Below are 17729 nucleotides of genomic sequence, written 5' to 3'. Positions count from 1 at the left end.
GTCAGAGGTGCAAGTAGGGAGACCAGCGGGAGATGATCCAGTTGAGGGACGAGGTAGCTTGGAGCCAGATGGTCACAGCGGTAAGATTCTGATATAATCTGAAGTTGGAACCAGTGGAATCCTCTGCTGGTGATAGCATGGCGGTGAGGGATGTGAGCAGGGACAGAAACGTGGCAATCTCTGCAGTTCTTTTCTTATTTCCCCCCTCTCCCCAAACCCACTCCCAGTGAGAAGAGTAGAACTGCCATTTTCTGAGGTTGGGAAGATCATGGAAGAGCAGGTTTGGGGAGTGGAGGATTGACTTGGGAAGCTCATCTGGACCTGCACAGTTTGACATGCCAATTAGACCTCCAAGTGGGGATGTTAACAGCTGGATAATATGAGCCTGGAGTTGAGGGGAGAGATTAGGGTTGAAGATTTAACTTTGGCAATCTAAGCATAAATTGAATGGAAGAAAGACCTTCTCATACTAACAATTTGACCCAAAAGACGAGTGAAGAAACAGCTGGACCTACACACCGCTCAGCAGTGTTCACCTCTTTCTACTTAATTCATCCTCTCTCCCTGTCATCGATTACTGTCTGGCTCTTTCCTTTCTCTGTTCTCATTTTCTCTTTGTTTGTTTTCTGTACCTTCTTTGTTAGAATAACTCTGGTCATTGGAGCGTCTGGCTTGGTTTCAGGAATATGATGGTCATTATCATTTTGGCCTTTCCTCCCTGTTTTGTTTGTCTCTGGCTACAGTAGCTTTTTCATCATTGAAACATTTTAGCTGGGTTGCTTGAACACTTTCCAGCTTTGTGAAGACATTAAGCAAGTTGCTGTCTCTGTGAAAGTTTGTGAGAATGTGGTTATAAAGGACAATTTAATCCTAAGGCAGATGGTGGTGATTCAGTCCACTCACCCTGTTGTTGTTCTGTCCTCTTCATTTAGCGTCGACAAGAACTTTTTCTTTGTTCTGAACAGTTTCTATAGATTGTTAAACCACCACTTGCTTCTGCCATCCCTTTATTAATATTTATGTAAAGCACATTAACCTCATCTTTTAGATTCTTTATTGTAAATCCCATTAAAATTTTTACTCTTTTCCTGGCTGATTTTATTCTCCACTTCTTTTTAATGTCACATTCTCCTTAATCATACTCAGCATTGTTTGGGAGACAGATTCTCCTTTTCAGTGCAGGGATAAAAGAGCTGAGGTCAGCCAGCCTTTCTCTCAGTGAAGTTCATTGGCTTCTCTCTCCCTAAAGAGAAGATGGGCATCAGCAGAAGCTGCTGGTGGTACTTGGAGAAAGAGACTGGCACCTCCAGGCCTTGTGTTTATGGGGACACTCCTTATATAGAGAACTCCAGCAAAGAGCCACTTTCTGATCCTGCCAAAGCCTGTCCCGGGGTAACTGACATTCAGAAAGGGGAAGCTGGAATAGTCCATGGATATTCGTTTTAGTTGATGAGTACACTTAAGTCAAAAATGGAATTCTTTCAGTGTTTAGAGACAATTCCAAGCTTGAGCCAAGAAGTTTTTGTTTTTGTTTTTTTGTGTTTTTTTTTTGTTTGGTTTTGGCATATTTGTCTGTATCTCCTAGTTGGTAAAATAGTGGCTCTTCTAGATAACTCAGTCATGATGGCGCGGGGCCTGATAGCATTAGCTAGTAATGGCTGAGGGATGATAAATGTCGCCGGAGAATCAACTGACCTGTCTTCTCTCCCCTTCCTCTCGTCCACTTCCTGGAGAAACAGGACTGCAGGCACAGCTAGCAACAAGCTGTGGTACGCCTCTCTGTCCCTGGTGACCCTCATCACGTACTCCATCGCCACGGGAGGCTTGATTTTGATGGCAGTGTTTTATACACAGAAAGATGGCTGCACGGATAACAAAATTCTCCTGGGGGTAAACGGAGGCCTGTGTCTGCTTATTTCAGTGGTAGCCATCTCACCCCCTGTCCAAGATCGTAAGCACAGTGTTGTTTTGTTTTGTTTTGTTTTGTTTTTTCTCCTATGCTTATTTATAAGTGTCTTTGAGCAAACCCACTTTTTTTCCTCATTTTAATTGTGGTCATTCCTTAATTTATCACGGGTGGGTCAGCAACAGGAAAGGTGGGACTCCAGTGTCCTCTTCATATCACATGCCTTATGTCAAGAAAAATTTGAATGTGATAGAGTCAGTAAATAAGGAGATAGATGCTGCCATTATTAAATAATGTACTAAATTAAATAAAGGATCCTTTAAGTGGAAAATGCTCCTTAGTGGATATTTAGCTCTTCCCTAAAATCTCTGTGTAAAACTTGAATGAATGAGAAGGCTCTGGAAGGAGCTGTTTGTGGGCTCATCTTTCACTCGAGATCCCTGTGGACCAGAAATCGGGGACAGCATGGTCCCAGAGTCAGGAAGCAGGAAATCCGATCCCTGCTTGGCCAGCAGCTGGCCCCGGGAGCTAACCTTCCTCACCCCAAGTCCTTCCTCAGCAAAGCCAACAGAAACGTGCGAGCCCAACCGTGCTCACGGTTGTTTCAAAGCCAAGAGGAAGAGACGATGGGATTTGAAAGTGCTTTAGAAAATATAGGTGTGATTTGTCTTTTATATACAATTTCTGATATCTTAAGACAGTATGCTGTCTTTGATTATAGAAAGAAGTGTCCCTGGTCTAATGTCTCTTGTATGTTTCTTACATACCAGTGATGAAAGTGCACTGGACATTCAGGTCTCTAGACAGGAAAAGCACAATAAGGGCAACAAATGAATAGCTCTTGAATCCTTTCTAAAGTGGTGATTTAAAAAGGCAGCTAGTATAGGATAAAGGTTTTCTGTACTAAAAATTTCAAGTTCATTACTGAAAATGATATTTTTATTCCCCCAGTTCCTTTAACTGCTCAGTTAAGAATTTCCTAAAACATTATTAGTATTCAGATTAAAATTGCCTTTGGATTAAATCCTACCTTTTGAAATAGTTACAATATTTTGAAATATTTGGTTTAATGCCATTAGTTGTTAAGGTTCAGTCTTACTCCCATGCCAAAGAGCAACATTATAAAAGGGTCTATTTCTGTACCTATATTGGTCATTAGAATTTAATAATTATAATTCTGGAAATAAATTTAATCGTGGGTTGAGGAGGATATAGCCCAGTGGTAGAGCTAGTGCCTAGCATGCTCAAGGTCCTGGGTTCAATCCCTATTACCTCCACTATAAGAAAATAAATAAATCTAATTACCTCCCACTCCAAAAAAAAAAAAAAACCCACTTAAAAATGTTTTAAAATTTAATCAGAGTGGAGACCAGGTAAAATTAAATTTTTTCATGTCAGCAGGTGATTGAAAATTTCACCAAAAAAAAGGATAGATCCCTTTTATCACATCTTGGTTACTCTCAACCATCCAAGCAGTTTAATTTAAATATTGTAACATTAAAGCCCTTCTCCCCATGAATGATGAGTCCCCCATAGCTTTCCTCTTTGGCTTGGACCAGCTCTAGTATTCCCAAAAGTTTTTGTCCATTGACAGATAAGAGCTTTTTCCCACTGTCATGGACTGTGGGTGTCTGATGGCCTTGTAGAATGTGGAATCCAGACCCTACAGAATCCATTACTTACCCACTAAGCTATGTGATCTCACAAATAATGATGGTAAGTTTTCTTTGGAAAGCTTGTGATTTAAGAACTAACGTTATGAACCTTAGGGAGCCCAGGCAGTATGTTTAAGTACAGTTGTAGTTATTATCAAAATAAGGTGTTGGAGAGAGCTCGGCAGAACATGGTATCTCTACAGTGGCAGTTAGGCTCAGTAGGTCACTCCCTTCCCCCCAGATCTTTTCCAAGAAATCTGAGAAACACATCCTGTACCTCTTCTTTCCTGTAAGAGTAGGGCTCCAAGTTGGAGGAATATCATTTGAGGGAGACCTTTTTTGGGGGGCACGTATGCATTCTTATCATTGACATTTAAAACAACGTCTTCAAATCTGCCCCTCGTTCTCCAGGACAGCCGCACTCCGGGTTACTGCAGTCGGGCCTCATAAGCTGCTACGTCACATACCTCACGTTCTCAGCTCTGTCCAGCAAACCTGTAGAAGTAGGTAAGCCGGCTTGCGCTTGCAGGATGAATATTTTCATTTGTGGAGTCAGGACTGTTGTCTCCATGAGCTATTGTTTAAATATCAGGGATGTGATATATTAAAACAGGGAGAAGGTCCAGACTTTCTTATTAAACAAAGTCCTTAACATGAGATAGGAACATGGAAATTCCTTCTCTCAAGTTTTCCTGCTGTGCAGGAAAGACCTGGACTGAGGATGGCTGTTGAGTTTGCTTTTATGCCAAATCTGCATTTTCCTACTCAGAAATACTCAAATATTTAAGAAATATTTTTAAATATTCAAGAAATATTTTTGTTTTGCTCCATTTATTTTTTTATTACTATGATTTTTAGATGGTTATTAATTTACTTTTCTCTGGGTGGTCATTTCTCTGTAACAGAGTGTGGAAAGAGTAGGCAGCAGGAGACAGGATTGGAGCCCAGCTCAGCCCTTTCCTGGCTGTGTGACTGAATCGTTCATCTTAAATAGCATTTATTTATAGAGACAACAGAACCTGCCTGAGCTTTGGAGCTGGACTCCCTGGTTCTGCCACTTAAGTAACTCATGTTAAAGTTACTGACTTTTCTCTGCCTAGACACCGTGCCTTTAAAATAAGAATTTTAATTCTTTAATTTTAATTCTTATTTTAACAAGATAATTAAATAAGATTCCTCTCTTCCAGAGTGGTTTTTAAGAATTCAGTGAGTATGTGTGTATATGTAGGTATACGAACAGTTCCTGGCACATAGTAGGTGCTTAGAAAGGGTAGCTGTTATTCTTGTAGAGTAGTTGCAATGATTGTTTGAGAACTATAAAACCACTATTGTAAGTTGTTATATATGAGCCTCTGAACTTTGTCAGTAAAGGACTAGATTTTCTTATTTTGATTTCCAAACTTGTTATATTTCATCACCTTTATCACTTTTGTGATATATAAATGTGTACGTAAAGGTATACATCTACACCTAAGTGTATATAGACGTGTGTATGTTTGGGTACATTTGATCTCATATAAATCAGGTTAAATACATATACTCCCTTTCTCTAGAATAGAAAATTGAAGTTGTTTTCCGTTTTCAAATTTAAAAAGCAAATGCAAAGATGATTGGAAAGTTTTAGCATATACGTGTACTATGTATGGGTCTTGCCTTTACAGCTATTTATAGTACAATGTGGATATAATTGTAGGTCTTACGTTAAGTATAGTCTATCCTGGATATAGTTTTTTTTTTTTTTTTTTAAACTCTATCTTGACTCTAAGTTATTTAAATCTGGTCTCTTTAAGACTTTCTTTTATGGCTGTTTTGACTTTTTATGTATTAATCTCTGATTTTAACTTAATGGGGTTTTTGGTTACAACATTTTTCATTTTAATGGTAGGTATCACTTAAATACAGAAAAAAAAACTTTTATTTTTAATTTCGGGTGGTACTACTTAAATAGCAAAGTTCATATTTTGGTCAATTAAAAATTTTTGTTCATTGGCCTAAGAATAAAGATTCCTCAAACCACAGCATAAACAGTTAAGTTTACTGTTTCAAGTGTGAATACCAGTAATAATTTTAGTCCAACTTCAAACTCTTAGAATGTGTATGTTTGTAAAGTGGTTTCTAGCCTGTTATTTTATGTTTATGTTCCTTATTTTTGGGCAGAGTTGGCAAACAGACCCAGCTTGGGTGTTCAAAATTGAAGACTCTGTGTTAGATTAAAAAGTAAACTACTTACTACTGATGGCATTGTGATAGAAATCTTTGGTATGTAGCCTCTCAAAATTTTTTAGAACTCTAGACCACTTGAAGAGGTTCCCAGGTTACAGCCTGAAAGATGTCACAACCATCCTGTTACCAATAGTAAAGTGGTTCCTATTTGGTTGTTGAATAGTCTGGACACTTCTCCAAAGAGGATGGACACAGGGGACCCGCTCAGTTACTTGCACGCTGCCTCTGTTCAGAGGCTGCCCAGTCAACTGAAAAATGGGTCTAAGCGTACTTTTTACTATTGCTTCAATAGTACTGAAAAGAGCAAGACTCTTAGAGGCTCCTGGAACTGAGGAACCCTTTAGCACTGAGCTGGAACCCAAGGGTTGTGCTCTGAGAAGCTGCCTAGGTGGCAGGGGGCGCTTTGCAGTAGCAGCCGTCTAGTCTGAGTCGGACGGTGGAGTAGAAGTTCCCGGTGATGAGGCTTCATTATTCTGAGCTACCTGAATTTTCCCAGAGTGAGTGCTTCCGTGAGGTACAGCAGGCTTTTCTAATTTGGCTGTTTCTTTTCTCTCTTCTCTCTTCACAAGTTCTAGACGAACACGGGAAGAATGTCACCATCTGTGTGCCTGACTTCGGTCAGGACCTGTACAGAGACAAAAACTTGGTGGCCAGACTGGGTACTGCTCTCTCGTGTGGGTGCATCTTATATTCGTGGTAAGTTTTAGGAGCTATTTGAGGCCATCTTTAAAAGGCAGACTTTAAAAGTACAAGAGGAGAATTTAAATAAGTTTTAGCAGTGTGGGGCAGCCAAACAAGTACCATCTGAGGACAAGGGAAAATAGAGCCCAAAGGAAAAAGGAAGTATTACAGCACGAAATCTAGGTGGACTTCGTTTGCCTGACTTGTATTTATATGCGGTAAATAAAATGACTCTATGGTGTGTTGCAACCCTTTAAAAGACAGTTGAATATTACTTGCTGAAGCATTTTTGGCGGACACGGGAGCACAAAGTGAGGAAGAGATGGTATGTGCCAGAATGTTTTGGCAACTTTCTAATCCAAGGGAAATACCATTTGTTCTCCTGTTGATGGAAAGAGTACAAAGCACTACATACACAGTCATTTTGTGCCTGGTCCAGGAAAGACAAGTAACGTCCCTTTTCTTTCATGCTAAAACCCAGGGTGCTGTTAAGGAGGTGAAGTCGCTCCTCACAAGTGTGATAAGTAAGAAGGCTGTGTTTTAGATGGCGGGGGTGGGGTTTAGCCCACCTTTAAAATGTGTAAAAGATGCCAGAGGGAAAAAAGCAAGGGACAGATATGATAATTTTCTTACTCTGGGTACATATTTCACTGATGATTAAGCTTCCCTTTGACAGTAACCCTTTCATGTTTAGGTTTTACCTCCGTGTTTTACGTTATGTTTGTTATGTTTTAGTGGATAAAAATTTCAACTAATCACAGGCACATGATAGTCTTCCTCTGGCTGAAACTGAACAGCCCACGGTGGTGATAGCTTGTATAAATAGAACATCTTTCTGAGCAGGTTGGCTTTTTCTCTTACAGCTTCTAACTGTAATGCTTGAAAGGGACAACAGACATAGACGGGAGAGCTGAGTTTTATAAAGCACACGCTCACAGTCGTGCATGAAGTCATCACGTGCGTGCCTGTGCTGCAGGTGGTCCCACCAGTGAAGGCTGTGTCACAGCGACTCTCAGCCTGTCCCTGACGTAGCGACAGCCTCTCCTTACAGCAGAAGGGACCACGGTGACCACTTTCTGGCCTTTTGTTTTTATTAATTCCATAACTGTTCACTGACTCAGACCCACTTCAATGAATGTTTTCAGGAGGACCGTGAAGCACCCACATTTTACTCCTGATTCTCAGCCCTTCCTCTTAAGTAAGTTTTTCCTTCCTGAGCCCGTTATTTTATTGTTGGGCTTTGAGGAGAAATGGCAGCGACACAACTAATTTTATGCTTTGTCACTCACTTTTTTTCTGTATTGGCGTGTAAAAAATACTGGTAGGAGAGCGAGGAGAAAGTAAGTTACTAGGCTGTAAACAATAGAATATTCCATTTTTTACTTTTTAAAAAATTGGGGGGGTGGATAATTAGGTTATTTATTTATTTTTTAATGGAGGTACCAGAGATTGAACCCGAGACCTGGTGCATGCTAAGCATGTGCTCTGCCACTGGGCTATACCCTCCCTCACCATTTTTAAAATAAAATATAGTTGTGTTTACATAGGCAGAAAAAGCCCTGGAAGGAGATTTGCCAAGCTTGTAATAGTGGTGGTATTAGGGATAACATTTTTTTTCTCTTGCTTTCCTGTTTTTTCTAAAAAAAAGTTTTACAGTGAGCTAGTGTTTCTTCTGTTTGTATTATCAGTAAAAAAAAACTATGAAGATATTTAACAGAGTAAAATTGTAAGTTTTTTTGAGTGGCAGAATGCCTAATCCCACATGGAAAGAAAAAGGTTTGCCCCTTAGATAAAATAGAGTTTAGATTTGCTGTCACCCCATCAATGGAAAAGATGGCAAAAATGCTATTTAGTGTGCTGATGTAACTGCCACCAACGGTGTTAGTTTGTAGGATGCAACATCCACCCTATCACATTTCTACTGCCGCCCTTGAGTGAGAGATGATCATTAAAACGTTGTCCCCGTTGAAATTTAGAGGCACCTTAGTGGAGGTTATAAGTTCTGGTCTGATATTCCCAAAAGATGACAACTTTCAAAGCTGTCAGCTGCTACTTCAAGTCTGTCTACATGCCAGTAATAGACGTTATTGGATGCTAGTGATTGGACTGCAAAACTGCAGTGCCCAGTGGAACAAGGATGCAGAAAACACAGCTGCATCGAGTGGAGATGAGGAGTAACCAGGCAGCTCCGGGCTGGGGGCGTAATGGACAGGCTTCCTGGTGACGGCAGCTGATTCCTCCCAGGAGCCAGTGAAGCTGAGCACCCTGGGTCAGGGTGACTGGTATTTGCTCTAATTACCTACTGCAGCTCTAGGCAGAGTCAGCTTCGAGAACTTGATAACCAAGTGTCTTGGAGCTCATGAGGGAGTGAGTTCAGGCCTGGGAAAGCCTTGAAAAAGGGAATGCTGCGAGGTGTGGGAGGCACCCGATTAGGAGGGTTTCAAATCTTGACTTCCTAGACTCAGGAATGAAAGCTTGGAAGATGTTACAAATGGAGACTGCATTGCCTGGGTGAAAACCGTCCTTTGAAGTTGATTGCAGGAATATCTAGAATTCTCGATAGAAATTGTAGGAAGCCAGAAGACAGAGTGATGTATAATGAAAGGGAGAAGAAATCACCCATTTTCAGTGAAAGGCCAGGGTTGCCTGGGATTGGGGTTAACTTTTTTGGTAAGTTCTTAGAGGCTCACTGTGCTATGGTCTCACTCATCTGGACTCTCCTCACCCCCAGCACACACCAACACCACACACGCACAAATACACAAATACTCACATACTCACACACATCTTTAGGGGACTCTCACAATGACCTTCAATCTCAAGCCCTGCAGAAGCAGGGGCACTCACTGTGAGCATGTTTTACTCTTGGCTGTCTTAGCTTGGAAGAAGGGCTCAGTCAAAACCCACTCCCTGGCTTTCCAACTGAGGCCATCCTTACTCCTGAAGCCCCTTTTCTTGTACCTAGGCATTGTTGCTGTGACGAAGTGTCACAGCTTGCACCCCGTCAGGAGTTCCCTGGTGACTCTTTCTATAGGTCAATGCCCCTACTGCCTCTCAGGTCTGGATCCTTGCTGTGATAGACCCTGGCCTCCCCCAGCTATTCCTTAAGTCCCTCCTTTGTCTCTTCATTTTGACTGAAATTGTTATTCTGTTGGCTTAAGTTAACAAACTGTCAGATTGGACAGGATCATGAAGTCAGTCAAGTTCAATTCCCTTGTTGTACATAAAAGGCAACGGAAGCATGAATCCTGCTCCAGCAAATTCTCCCCCCAGTTTCAGGAAACTTACTTGAGTCTCCTTTGCCGGGAGTGTTGAGAGAGACGAGTTCATAGTCATTTTTCAGCCCCCTGGGTGGCGTGGAGTGAAGTCTTCACGGAGGTAGAATGAGCCGCTGGATGGCTTACATAACTGCATTATTAAGAGGCATTTGTGCTGTAAAATGTTCCCTGGCTGTTTCAGTTTTAGCTATGCGTAAGAAACAAGTGTGTGTATTTTTTCAGCTGTCCACGAATTTGAATACAAAATAGGAAAAACTAAGACTCTTTATTAGGGTCAAACAACTTGCTAGTTCAAAATGGGACATTCACAGCAGTACGGCAGACCATGTGAGACGGCAAATCGACGAGGGGTATCTATTCTTTTGGTGTGTTCTGGACCTGCTACTTTTATTTAAGAAGGAGAGTATCTTTATTTTGGGAATCCTGCCACTTCCTAATCTGCCAGCTAGAAATCTTCATGTCTCTGCATCAAGGGGCACGTTGAGGGCCCCTTCCCACCAGCTCCAGTCTCCTTTGAGAACTGTGAGTCACCAGTTGTATGGTACAGTGGGAACATCATTGAACCTTGATTATACTAAGGCTGGGGAAAGTCATGGGATCTCTCAAGGGCCCTGTAAGTTTGTTGGGGGCAGAATCTGTGGTCTCCAATAGGAAAGTCTGGACAAGTTCTTTGGAGATTCTCTGTGACCCTGGGAAGTTTGGCCAGTTCCAAAATCACACTGAAGCAGGTGTGTAGGGGCATCTGCATAGCAAATCATTCTTCTAGTATGAAAGAGGTTCTGGGCACCGCAGTGATTGAGGGTAAAAGGAGGCATTTTTTTGGTTGTCACAATGACTGCAAGGTATTGCTGGCTTTTTGTGAGCGAAGGTTCGAGACAAGTAAGGTGATTAGACATTCTCTGTCCAGTGAAGCATTGTCCCAACCAAGTGCTGTTGGTCTCCTCCCACCCCCACAGGAAGGCCTGAGTTAAAATCACTCAGGCCTTAGCCCTGGAAGGGAAGAGGTTATGGATAATCCGGGAATTGTTTTGTGCAGACCAGATGGGTCTTAGTAATAGCCAGAGTATAGACAATAAGAATTTCCTAGGCTCTTAAAGAGTTTGTAAAAACAGCATTTTCTTGATAATTCCAAAAAGAGTGTTTTGTGCTTGAAGGCCATGACTGAATAAGGGCCTTATTTCACAGCATTATCTACTTGTAGAAGTCGCACGTCACTAACGATGAGCTGATTACAGGTATTTCTAGAAGTGAGAACCACAGCTTCCCCATTTAGTGCTGTCTGCTGATGGAAGTGAAGTGGCAAAGATGCTAGGATCAAAAGCTTTGCTTTTCTGAAACACATTTTGTGCCCCAGAATTTTTATTCGAACTCTTTTAAAGAAGAACCATCATCTTTCAGATGAAAATTCCAGATATTGATCTCTTCCTAAAGTTTAGTCTCATTTTCCTCCATGGAAACAATACACTGTATTAAAGCATAATCCATATGCACAAAATGTGACACGCCCTTGAATGCAGGAGCAAGGTCTATGTTTTCTTGGGTGCACAGCCGTTGGGAAATGTTTCTGTCATTCCCTTGGCCAGGCTCAGGGTCAGAAAGTGGGGGTGGAGTGGGCCTCCATTAGTATCCATCTGTTCGAAGCAGAAATGAAAGTGATGCTGCTGGACTTGCGTGGACCACAAAAGAAGCAATAGTCTTGGATCCCAGAGGACTTTTCTATGAGGAAAGCTTTTTATTATTTATTTGCATCTCATTGATCTTTCTCTCCTTGCAAAAGAGGATGAGAATGAGCAGAGAAGGCAGCATTGCCTCTTGAGGTCTGTTTGGCTGAAATGAGCCTGCTGGGTCCTGCCTTTTCACCAACCCCTCCCAGCCCCCCACCCCCACCCCCTTGCCCCCACCCTGCTAGTGCAGGGGCTGCAGGACGGCAGGGATTGCTGTGTGTTTCGCTGAGACCCCAGTGCGTAGAACGGGGCCTGGCATGTGGCACACCTTCAGTAAATATTTGCTGAATAACTCTATACAGTTAGCTGGAACTCTAAGTATTGTATATTTTTCTATTTGCTTAAAATGGTCCTTTCTCCCCCCCAGGAAAATTAAATACCTTTTTAACCCCTGTAAGCCAGATTTTGTAGTATTTTACCTCTATGTGGAAAGTGGCAGGAGGAATTTTTTTTCTAATCACATTGATAGTTACTCTATGCTGAATTTCTAAATAAGAAAACCTTGTGTGGCAAAAGGTGTGATTATCACAGAAAATAGTGATGACCTTTGCTTTTCATGCCCTTGCGTTTCATTGCCATTTCTGGCTTCTTTCATTGGTTTTGATCTTTTCTAAGTGGGACTAATCAAAGGGAGAAGAAAGATAAAAGTGCAATCTGAAAATTATGTTGGCATTTGAGGGAAGAAGAGGCCAGAGCCAACAGTGAAAACCAAGATAATAGGACCAAAAAAGTTTTTTTTTTTCACCTATAAGCTTGTCTTTGCATAAAATAATCTAATGCAATCCATGTGAAAAGACACCAGCTCTCGAATCGGTCAGCCAGTTTGGGAACGAAGTGGGATGTTAAAATAGACAGCTTCCATTTAAGCAGAATGGTGGGTTAGAGTGAGCCTTGTTGGCGCCTGGCTCTGCCAGGCGTCTCTGCCCTCCTTCACTGTGATGTAACACGTTAACATGCTCTGCTGACCTTTTGCTTGTCTCTTAGTCTGACCTCGACGACAAGGTGGAGTTCCGATGCTCTGCAGGGGCGATACGGGGCTCCTGAACTGGAAGTAAGTTCGTTTCCTTTTCTTGCCCTGCTTTGTCTCAGAAGACCCTTCTTTCAGCAACGTTTTTTCTGTGTTCACTTGCATCTTTATTGGTCTGCAGTCCATGATCCCATTTTTCTCCTGAGGAAGGAACTCAGTTTTTTTACAGAAGAAATGTCCTGAATATACTATGGGATTGAAAAGAAATCCTCGATTTTCCTCCCACACATTTGGCCTCTGGTGTGGCATCTGGCTGCCCAGCTTCCACCAGCGGCCTGGGCGGCTTGTCAGGCTTTGTCAGGCTTCTCTCTGCTCTTTTCCTGTCGGAACAGAAGGGAGGAGGGTGGTTTCTTAATTTCCAGTCCATTCCCCTAGTCTATACCTGTCTTTGCTCTCCATCCACTGCACGACCACGAGGTTACATGGTAGCTTTCGAAGGAGGAGAGAAAGGTGGAGAAGGGGAGGAGCGAGCCTCTGTTCTGGGCCGCACTGGGTCTGTGCGGGAGCTTGCTAACTGCATCAGCTCCAGCCGGTGGGCATTTCACTGGGTGAAGAACTGTGAACAGTAGGCATCCAAAGAGCCAGGGCGGCAACAGATGCCTTTCAGTCAGCAAAACATCCGTTATTTTCTTTCTTGTGCAAAAGTTTCTCGGGGGGCCCTCAATGAAAGTCCACCAAGGTCAAAAAATAGACTCAGAGACATAGAAATAAGCTATGGTTACCAAAGGGGAAAGAGTGGGGGAAGATAAATTGGGAGTTTGGGATTAACATACACACAAACAACAAGGACCTACTGTATAGCACAGGGAACTATGGTCAATGTCTTTTAATGACCTATAATGGAAAAGAATCTGAAAAAGTTTATATATATATATAATGTATGTATAACTGAATCACTTTACTGTACACCGGAAACTAACACAACATGGTAAATCAACTATACTTCAGTTAAAAAAAAAGGTCTAATCACATGGAAGCAACCAGGAGACCCAGCCCTGACCCCAAGAATGGAAAGAACAAGAGGTCCCGGGGGTGGCCGAGACTTTGAGCCCTTGATGTGTGCCAGGCACGGTTCTGAGTGCTACAGCTGTGATTTCATTTAATCCTCAAAAAAAAAAAAAAACCCCAAAAAACCCAAGGGAGGGTTTTAATCTCCATTTTACAGAGGTAGAAAAACAGAAAAGTTAAGTCATTTAAACTTTTGATTTGCCAGCATGTGAGAATCTGTGTTCCTAACCACCGCTGCCCAAGAGCTCATTCTCCTGTCTGGCCCTTAGTGGAGGGAGAGCCCTGGTGTCTGTCCAGTTACGGGCACTTTGTTCTGCAGCTGTGTCTCAGGGGATGGTCCTTCCTGCACCTGACCTGGAGATAGTGGGCCATTATGAGGGGCTGTCAATCTGCCAGTATCAATCGCCAGCTCTTTCTGTCACTTAAAGAAGGAGAAAACTGTGCCGAGTTTGAATAGATTACTGCCTGCTACACAGAAGAGAATGGTCTCTAGAAGGCAGGCGTTTGTTCTCCCCACTGACTGGGTGACCCCCTGCTGAGGTTGTACTGCCGTGGTTTCAATATCCCTATTGTGTACAGAGTTAAAGTGCAGAGAACAGCAAGTCTCCAAGTTAGGTTTAAGAGAGATGTTTTTCTTCTCATTCCAACGAAAGAGCCCCAGTGTTTCCCTCTGAACTGGAGAACACGCAGGCTGGAAGTTGGTTTGCTAACTCCTTGCACCATGTTTCACAGGATGCACCTTTGAAAGAGAGCTAGTCATGCCTTGTGGTAACTTAAGCTTCAGAAGAACTGGGACCCCAGCACACTGTGTCTTGGGCCCACTGAATGAATTAGTGAATCTTAGACTATGTCACTTGATCCAAGATTCTGTCAAGGCCAGTCCCTCTAGGACAGGTTTTCTTGATACAGAAAGGAAGCAAGGGCTGGGCTTTGAGGAGTGTAAGTGGGACGAAGCCTCCAGCTCCCCAGCCCCTCCCCATGGCTCTCTGGAGTAAAAATACCGTCTGCCGGAAGGTGCCAAGGACCCAGCGCTTCCCAGACTGTAATGTTTCTTATTCTGTTTACCAGAGTCCTTCTGTGGTAATTTTTCATAACCTGATTTTTTTAAATTAAGTTGATTGTTTTGAGTAGGTAAGAAAGGGTACAAAATTTGGAAGGTACCAAAGGGTCTTCAGAGAAAAGCATCCCATTCATCACTGTCCCCAGCACCGCTGCCTCCATAGGCAGCCAGTTCAGAGCCTGATTTTAAGAGGAAGTGTGGGTAGGCCTCCTGGCCCCAAATCCCTTAGTTTTACCCTTGCTAATTCTGTTGGCTCCATCATCTCTTAGATGCCGCATGCTACTTACTGCCTCTTGTGAATCACGGACTTTGGAGTCCCCATCCTGCGTACCTGTCCCAGCTCTGTTACTAAGCTAGTTTTGTGGCTTCAGGCTGGTTACTTAACCTGCCTGACCCCTATTTCCTCAACTATAAACAGGATAATGACCCCAGCCACAGAGTTGGAAGAGGAGTTAATGAATAGCAAGGAGAATGAAGCACCAGGAGTGAGCTCCATGAGCGCCAGGGACCTTGTCTGGTTCACTGTGTTTCAGGTCGAGTTTCCCAGAAGCAGCTACTGAGGCAGAGCTGATGTGCAGGATATTTATTAGGGATCAACACATGTGGAAGGAGGGGAAGGGGGCAGAATTGGGCAGAGGGTGAAGTCCAGGGCACTGCAGGCTGGACAAAGCTGCTGCTCATCTCATGGGTGCTTGGAGCAGATATGGCTGATCAGAGCTGTCCCCCAGGGTCAGCGGCTGCACCTTTACACTTGTGCCGTGAGCTTGCCTGTGTGGGTTGCCCAGGAAGGGCTCGCTGTAGGGCAGGGCAACTCTGCAGCTGGGGCAAAGCCTGGGAGCTGCCATCCAGAGACTGTCCACTCAGGGCACTCGCAGGAGCTGAGCGAGCACTAAGGGAGCGCCTTTGAAGGAGGTCTGGGTGTCTTACCCCCAAGTCTTTGTATTTCCTGTCACCAGTGCCCCGAGCATCTGGGAAGGACAGATACTTTGTCAGAACCTTTCGAAGGACAAAATGTGCAGTCTGGGGCTTGGGATGTAGTTCGGATGGGGAGGGGCTGGCATGTAGGTGGCCTTTAGTGCTTCATTGATGTGGAGATGGAAAAGCAGGAAGCCCGCCTCCTGACTTTGTTGGTTTTGCCCTCCCAGGTAGCTCGGTGTTGCTTCTGCTTCGGCCCTGGTGGAGAGGGTAAGTAAGTAGGCAGCTTTCCTCCTGTGCCTCCATGCTGCCCTGTAGACGTGCAGCTCTGGTCTGCATCTGTAGGCATTTGGGATACAGACACAAGGAACTTGAATGGTGAGGGGAAATTTTGACTCCAAAGCTTGTTTATTGTTTATATACTTTATACATTCTTCTCGGAGGGTTGCTGGGTTTTGTTTGTTTGTACTGGTATTCTGGCAGGTGAGGGCCAGTCTGTATCTTGGCTCATGTTTATACAAATTAAGTTACACAGTGAGATACACAGGAGCAGGAAGTACATTTTTTTAAAGGAATGAAAATTCAGAAAATTTCTTTTGTTCAGTTTACTTTTCTTCTTGGATTGGAGGTCCTGGGGCTTGAGAACTCTTGGTCTGCTCTCTCACTTCCTTCTGAGCTTAAAAGAAATATTATGTTTTTAAGGGCTCTCTCCTGTTTAAAAAAGAAATGTGATGTTGGGTAACTCATCCTGTTGCAGAAGGTTCTGGGGTGAGTTGGGGGTTTGGGGCTTATGGCATAGATGACATTGCCTGAAGATACAAATGGTTGTGACATCTTTTCCACACACCAGTGCCTGGGATTAAAACAAGCAAGGGTGGCTTTGTGAAAACGGTAAGTGTGCATGTGTTCACTCACTGAGCTTTTGCTCATCTTGTGGTTCACAGACGCTGAAGGGCAGCAGAACGTCAAAGAGGGCTCACGGGTCATTTATGATGAGAAGAAAAGCACCGTCTATAACTACGCCTACTTCCATTTCGTGTTCTTCTTGGCCTCCCTCTATGTGATGATGACCCTCACCGACTGGTTCAAGTGAGTGGTCCGTTGACTTAGATGTTTTATAAGTTGTTTAAAAAAAAAGTCCTATTCTTTACATCCTGGAGATCAAATCTCTTGGAGTCAACGTAACTCTTCTCCAAGTCCTGCTTTACTCATCTTCAGAGAAACATTCTGAGTTCTTGGCAGTCTGTCGGCATGCTTTTAACATTGGAAACTGGTATGGTTACTGCAGCTTTAAGAAAATGGGAGGTTAACAGCATATGGGCAATCTTGAGAACGTTGTAATAGTAATAGGGGAAGAACTTAAGCAATCATCTGCTTTTAAGGAAGAGAAAATACCTCTTTTTCTACTTTGTCCTTTTTTATTTTTTTTTAACACTTTCACTGCAAAAGTTTGAAACATCTTTTTATTTTGTTTTTATATATGTATATATATTTTTTTTGTGGGGGGAGGTAATTAGGCTTACTTATTTATTTTTAGAGGAGGTACTGGGGATTGAACCCAGGACCTTGTGTATGCTAAGCATGCACTCTACCACTTGAGCTATACTGCACCCCCAACCCCGCCTCTGAAACATTTAAAAAAAAAAAACTAATGTGGAAGTATGAAAAGTAATAGTGACTCCCCCCCCCGCCCCCAACACCACCCTGTCCGGTAACCACTGTTGACGATATGGTGTGTATCCTTTCATTCCTTTTCTATGCATTTCTAAGGCTATATAATTTTTTAAAACATGAATGTGATTATACATATTTTTCTCCTTGAGGTTTTTTGGTTTTTGGTTTGTTTTTTTTTAAAACTTGGCAATAAGTGATGGGCCTGACTTTCCCTGTTACTGCATGGAGATTCTTTTTGGATGTCCTTTGACTGATCCAAAGTTTCTATTGGATCATAATTTGTTATAACATAGGATATACCTACGATAGACATTTAGGCATTAGAATAACCTAGGATAGACATTTAGGCTCATTGTGCAACAGACATGTGGAGGGTGACTCCTGCCACACTGCTGTAGATGGCCTGTATTCTACTGGAGGAGACAGACCATGATCCAAGTCAAATACAGTGTGTCAGATAGAGATGACTTTTGGGGATGAAAATAACAAGGAGGAAGAGGAATGAGAAGTACTTGGCAGGGCTGGGAATGGTGGGGGCAGCAGTTTCAAATGGGGTTATCGGGAAGGCTGCTCCGAGG

At 42.9% G+C, this 17729-nt stretch overlaps 1 protein-coding gene across 1 annotated transcript in view; it reads left to right on the top strand.

Annotated features, from left to right (window-relative positions):
* Nucleotides 1-17729, top strand: part of SERINC5 (serine incorporator 5) — an 87748-nt gene that overhangs the window by 64552 nt on the left and 5467 nt on the right. Inside the window, exons 6-11 of the mRNA XM_010975043.3 lie at nt 1740-1951; nt 3973-4068; nt 6354-6480; nt 12452-12518; nt 15708-15747; nt 16422-16566. Coding sequence (XP_010973345.1) covers nt 1740-1951; nt 3973-4068; nt 6354-6480; nt 12452-12518; nt 15708-15747; nt 16422-16566 — 687 coding nt within the window. The remainder of the gene's footprint in view (nt 1-1739; nt 1952-3972; nt 4069-6353; nt 6481-12451; nt 12519-15707; nt 15748-16421; nt 16567-17729) is intronic.

Source organism: Camelus dromedarius, chromosome 3 (assembly GCF_036321535.1).
Source record: "Camelus dromedarius isolate mCamDro1 chromosome 3, mCamDro1.pat, whole genome shotgun sequence".
Classification (NCBI taxonomy): domain Eukaryota; kingdom Metazoa; phylum Chordata; class Mammalia; order Artiodactyla; family Camelidae; genus Camelus; species Camelus dromedarius.
The sequence above is the reverse complement of the archived record's forward strand: the minus strand, read 5'-3'. Positions and strand labels throughout refer to the sequence as shown.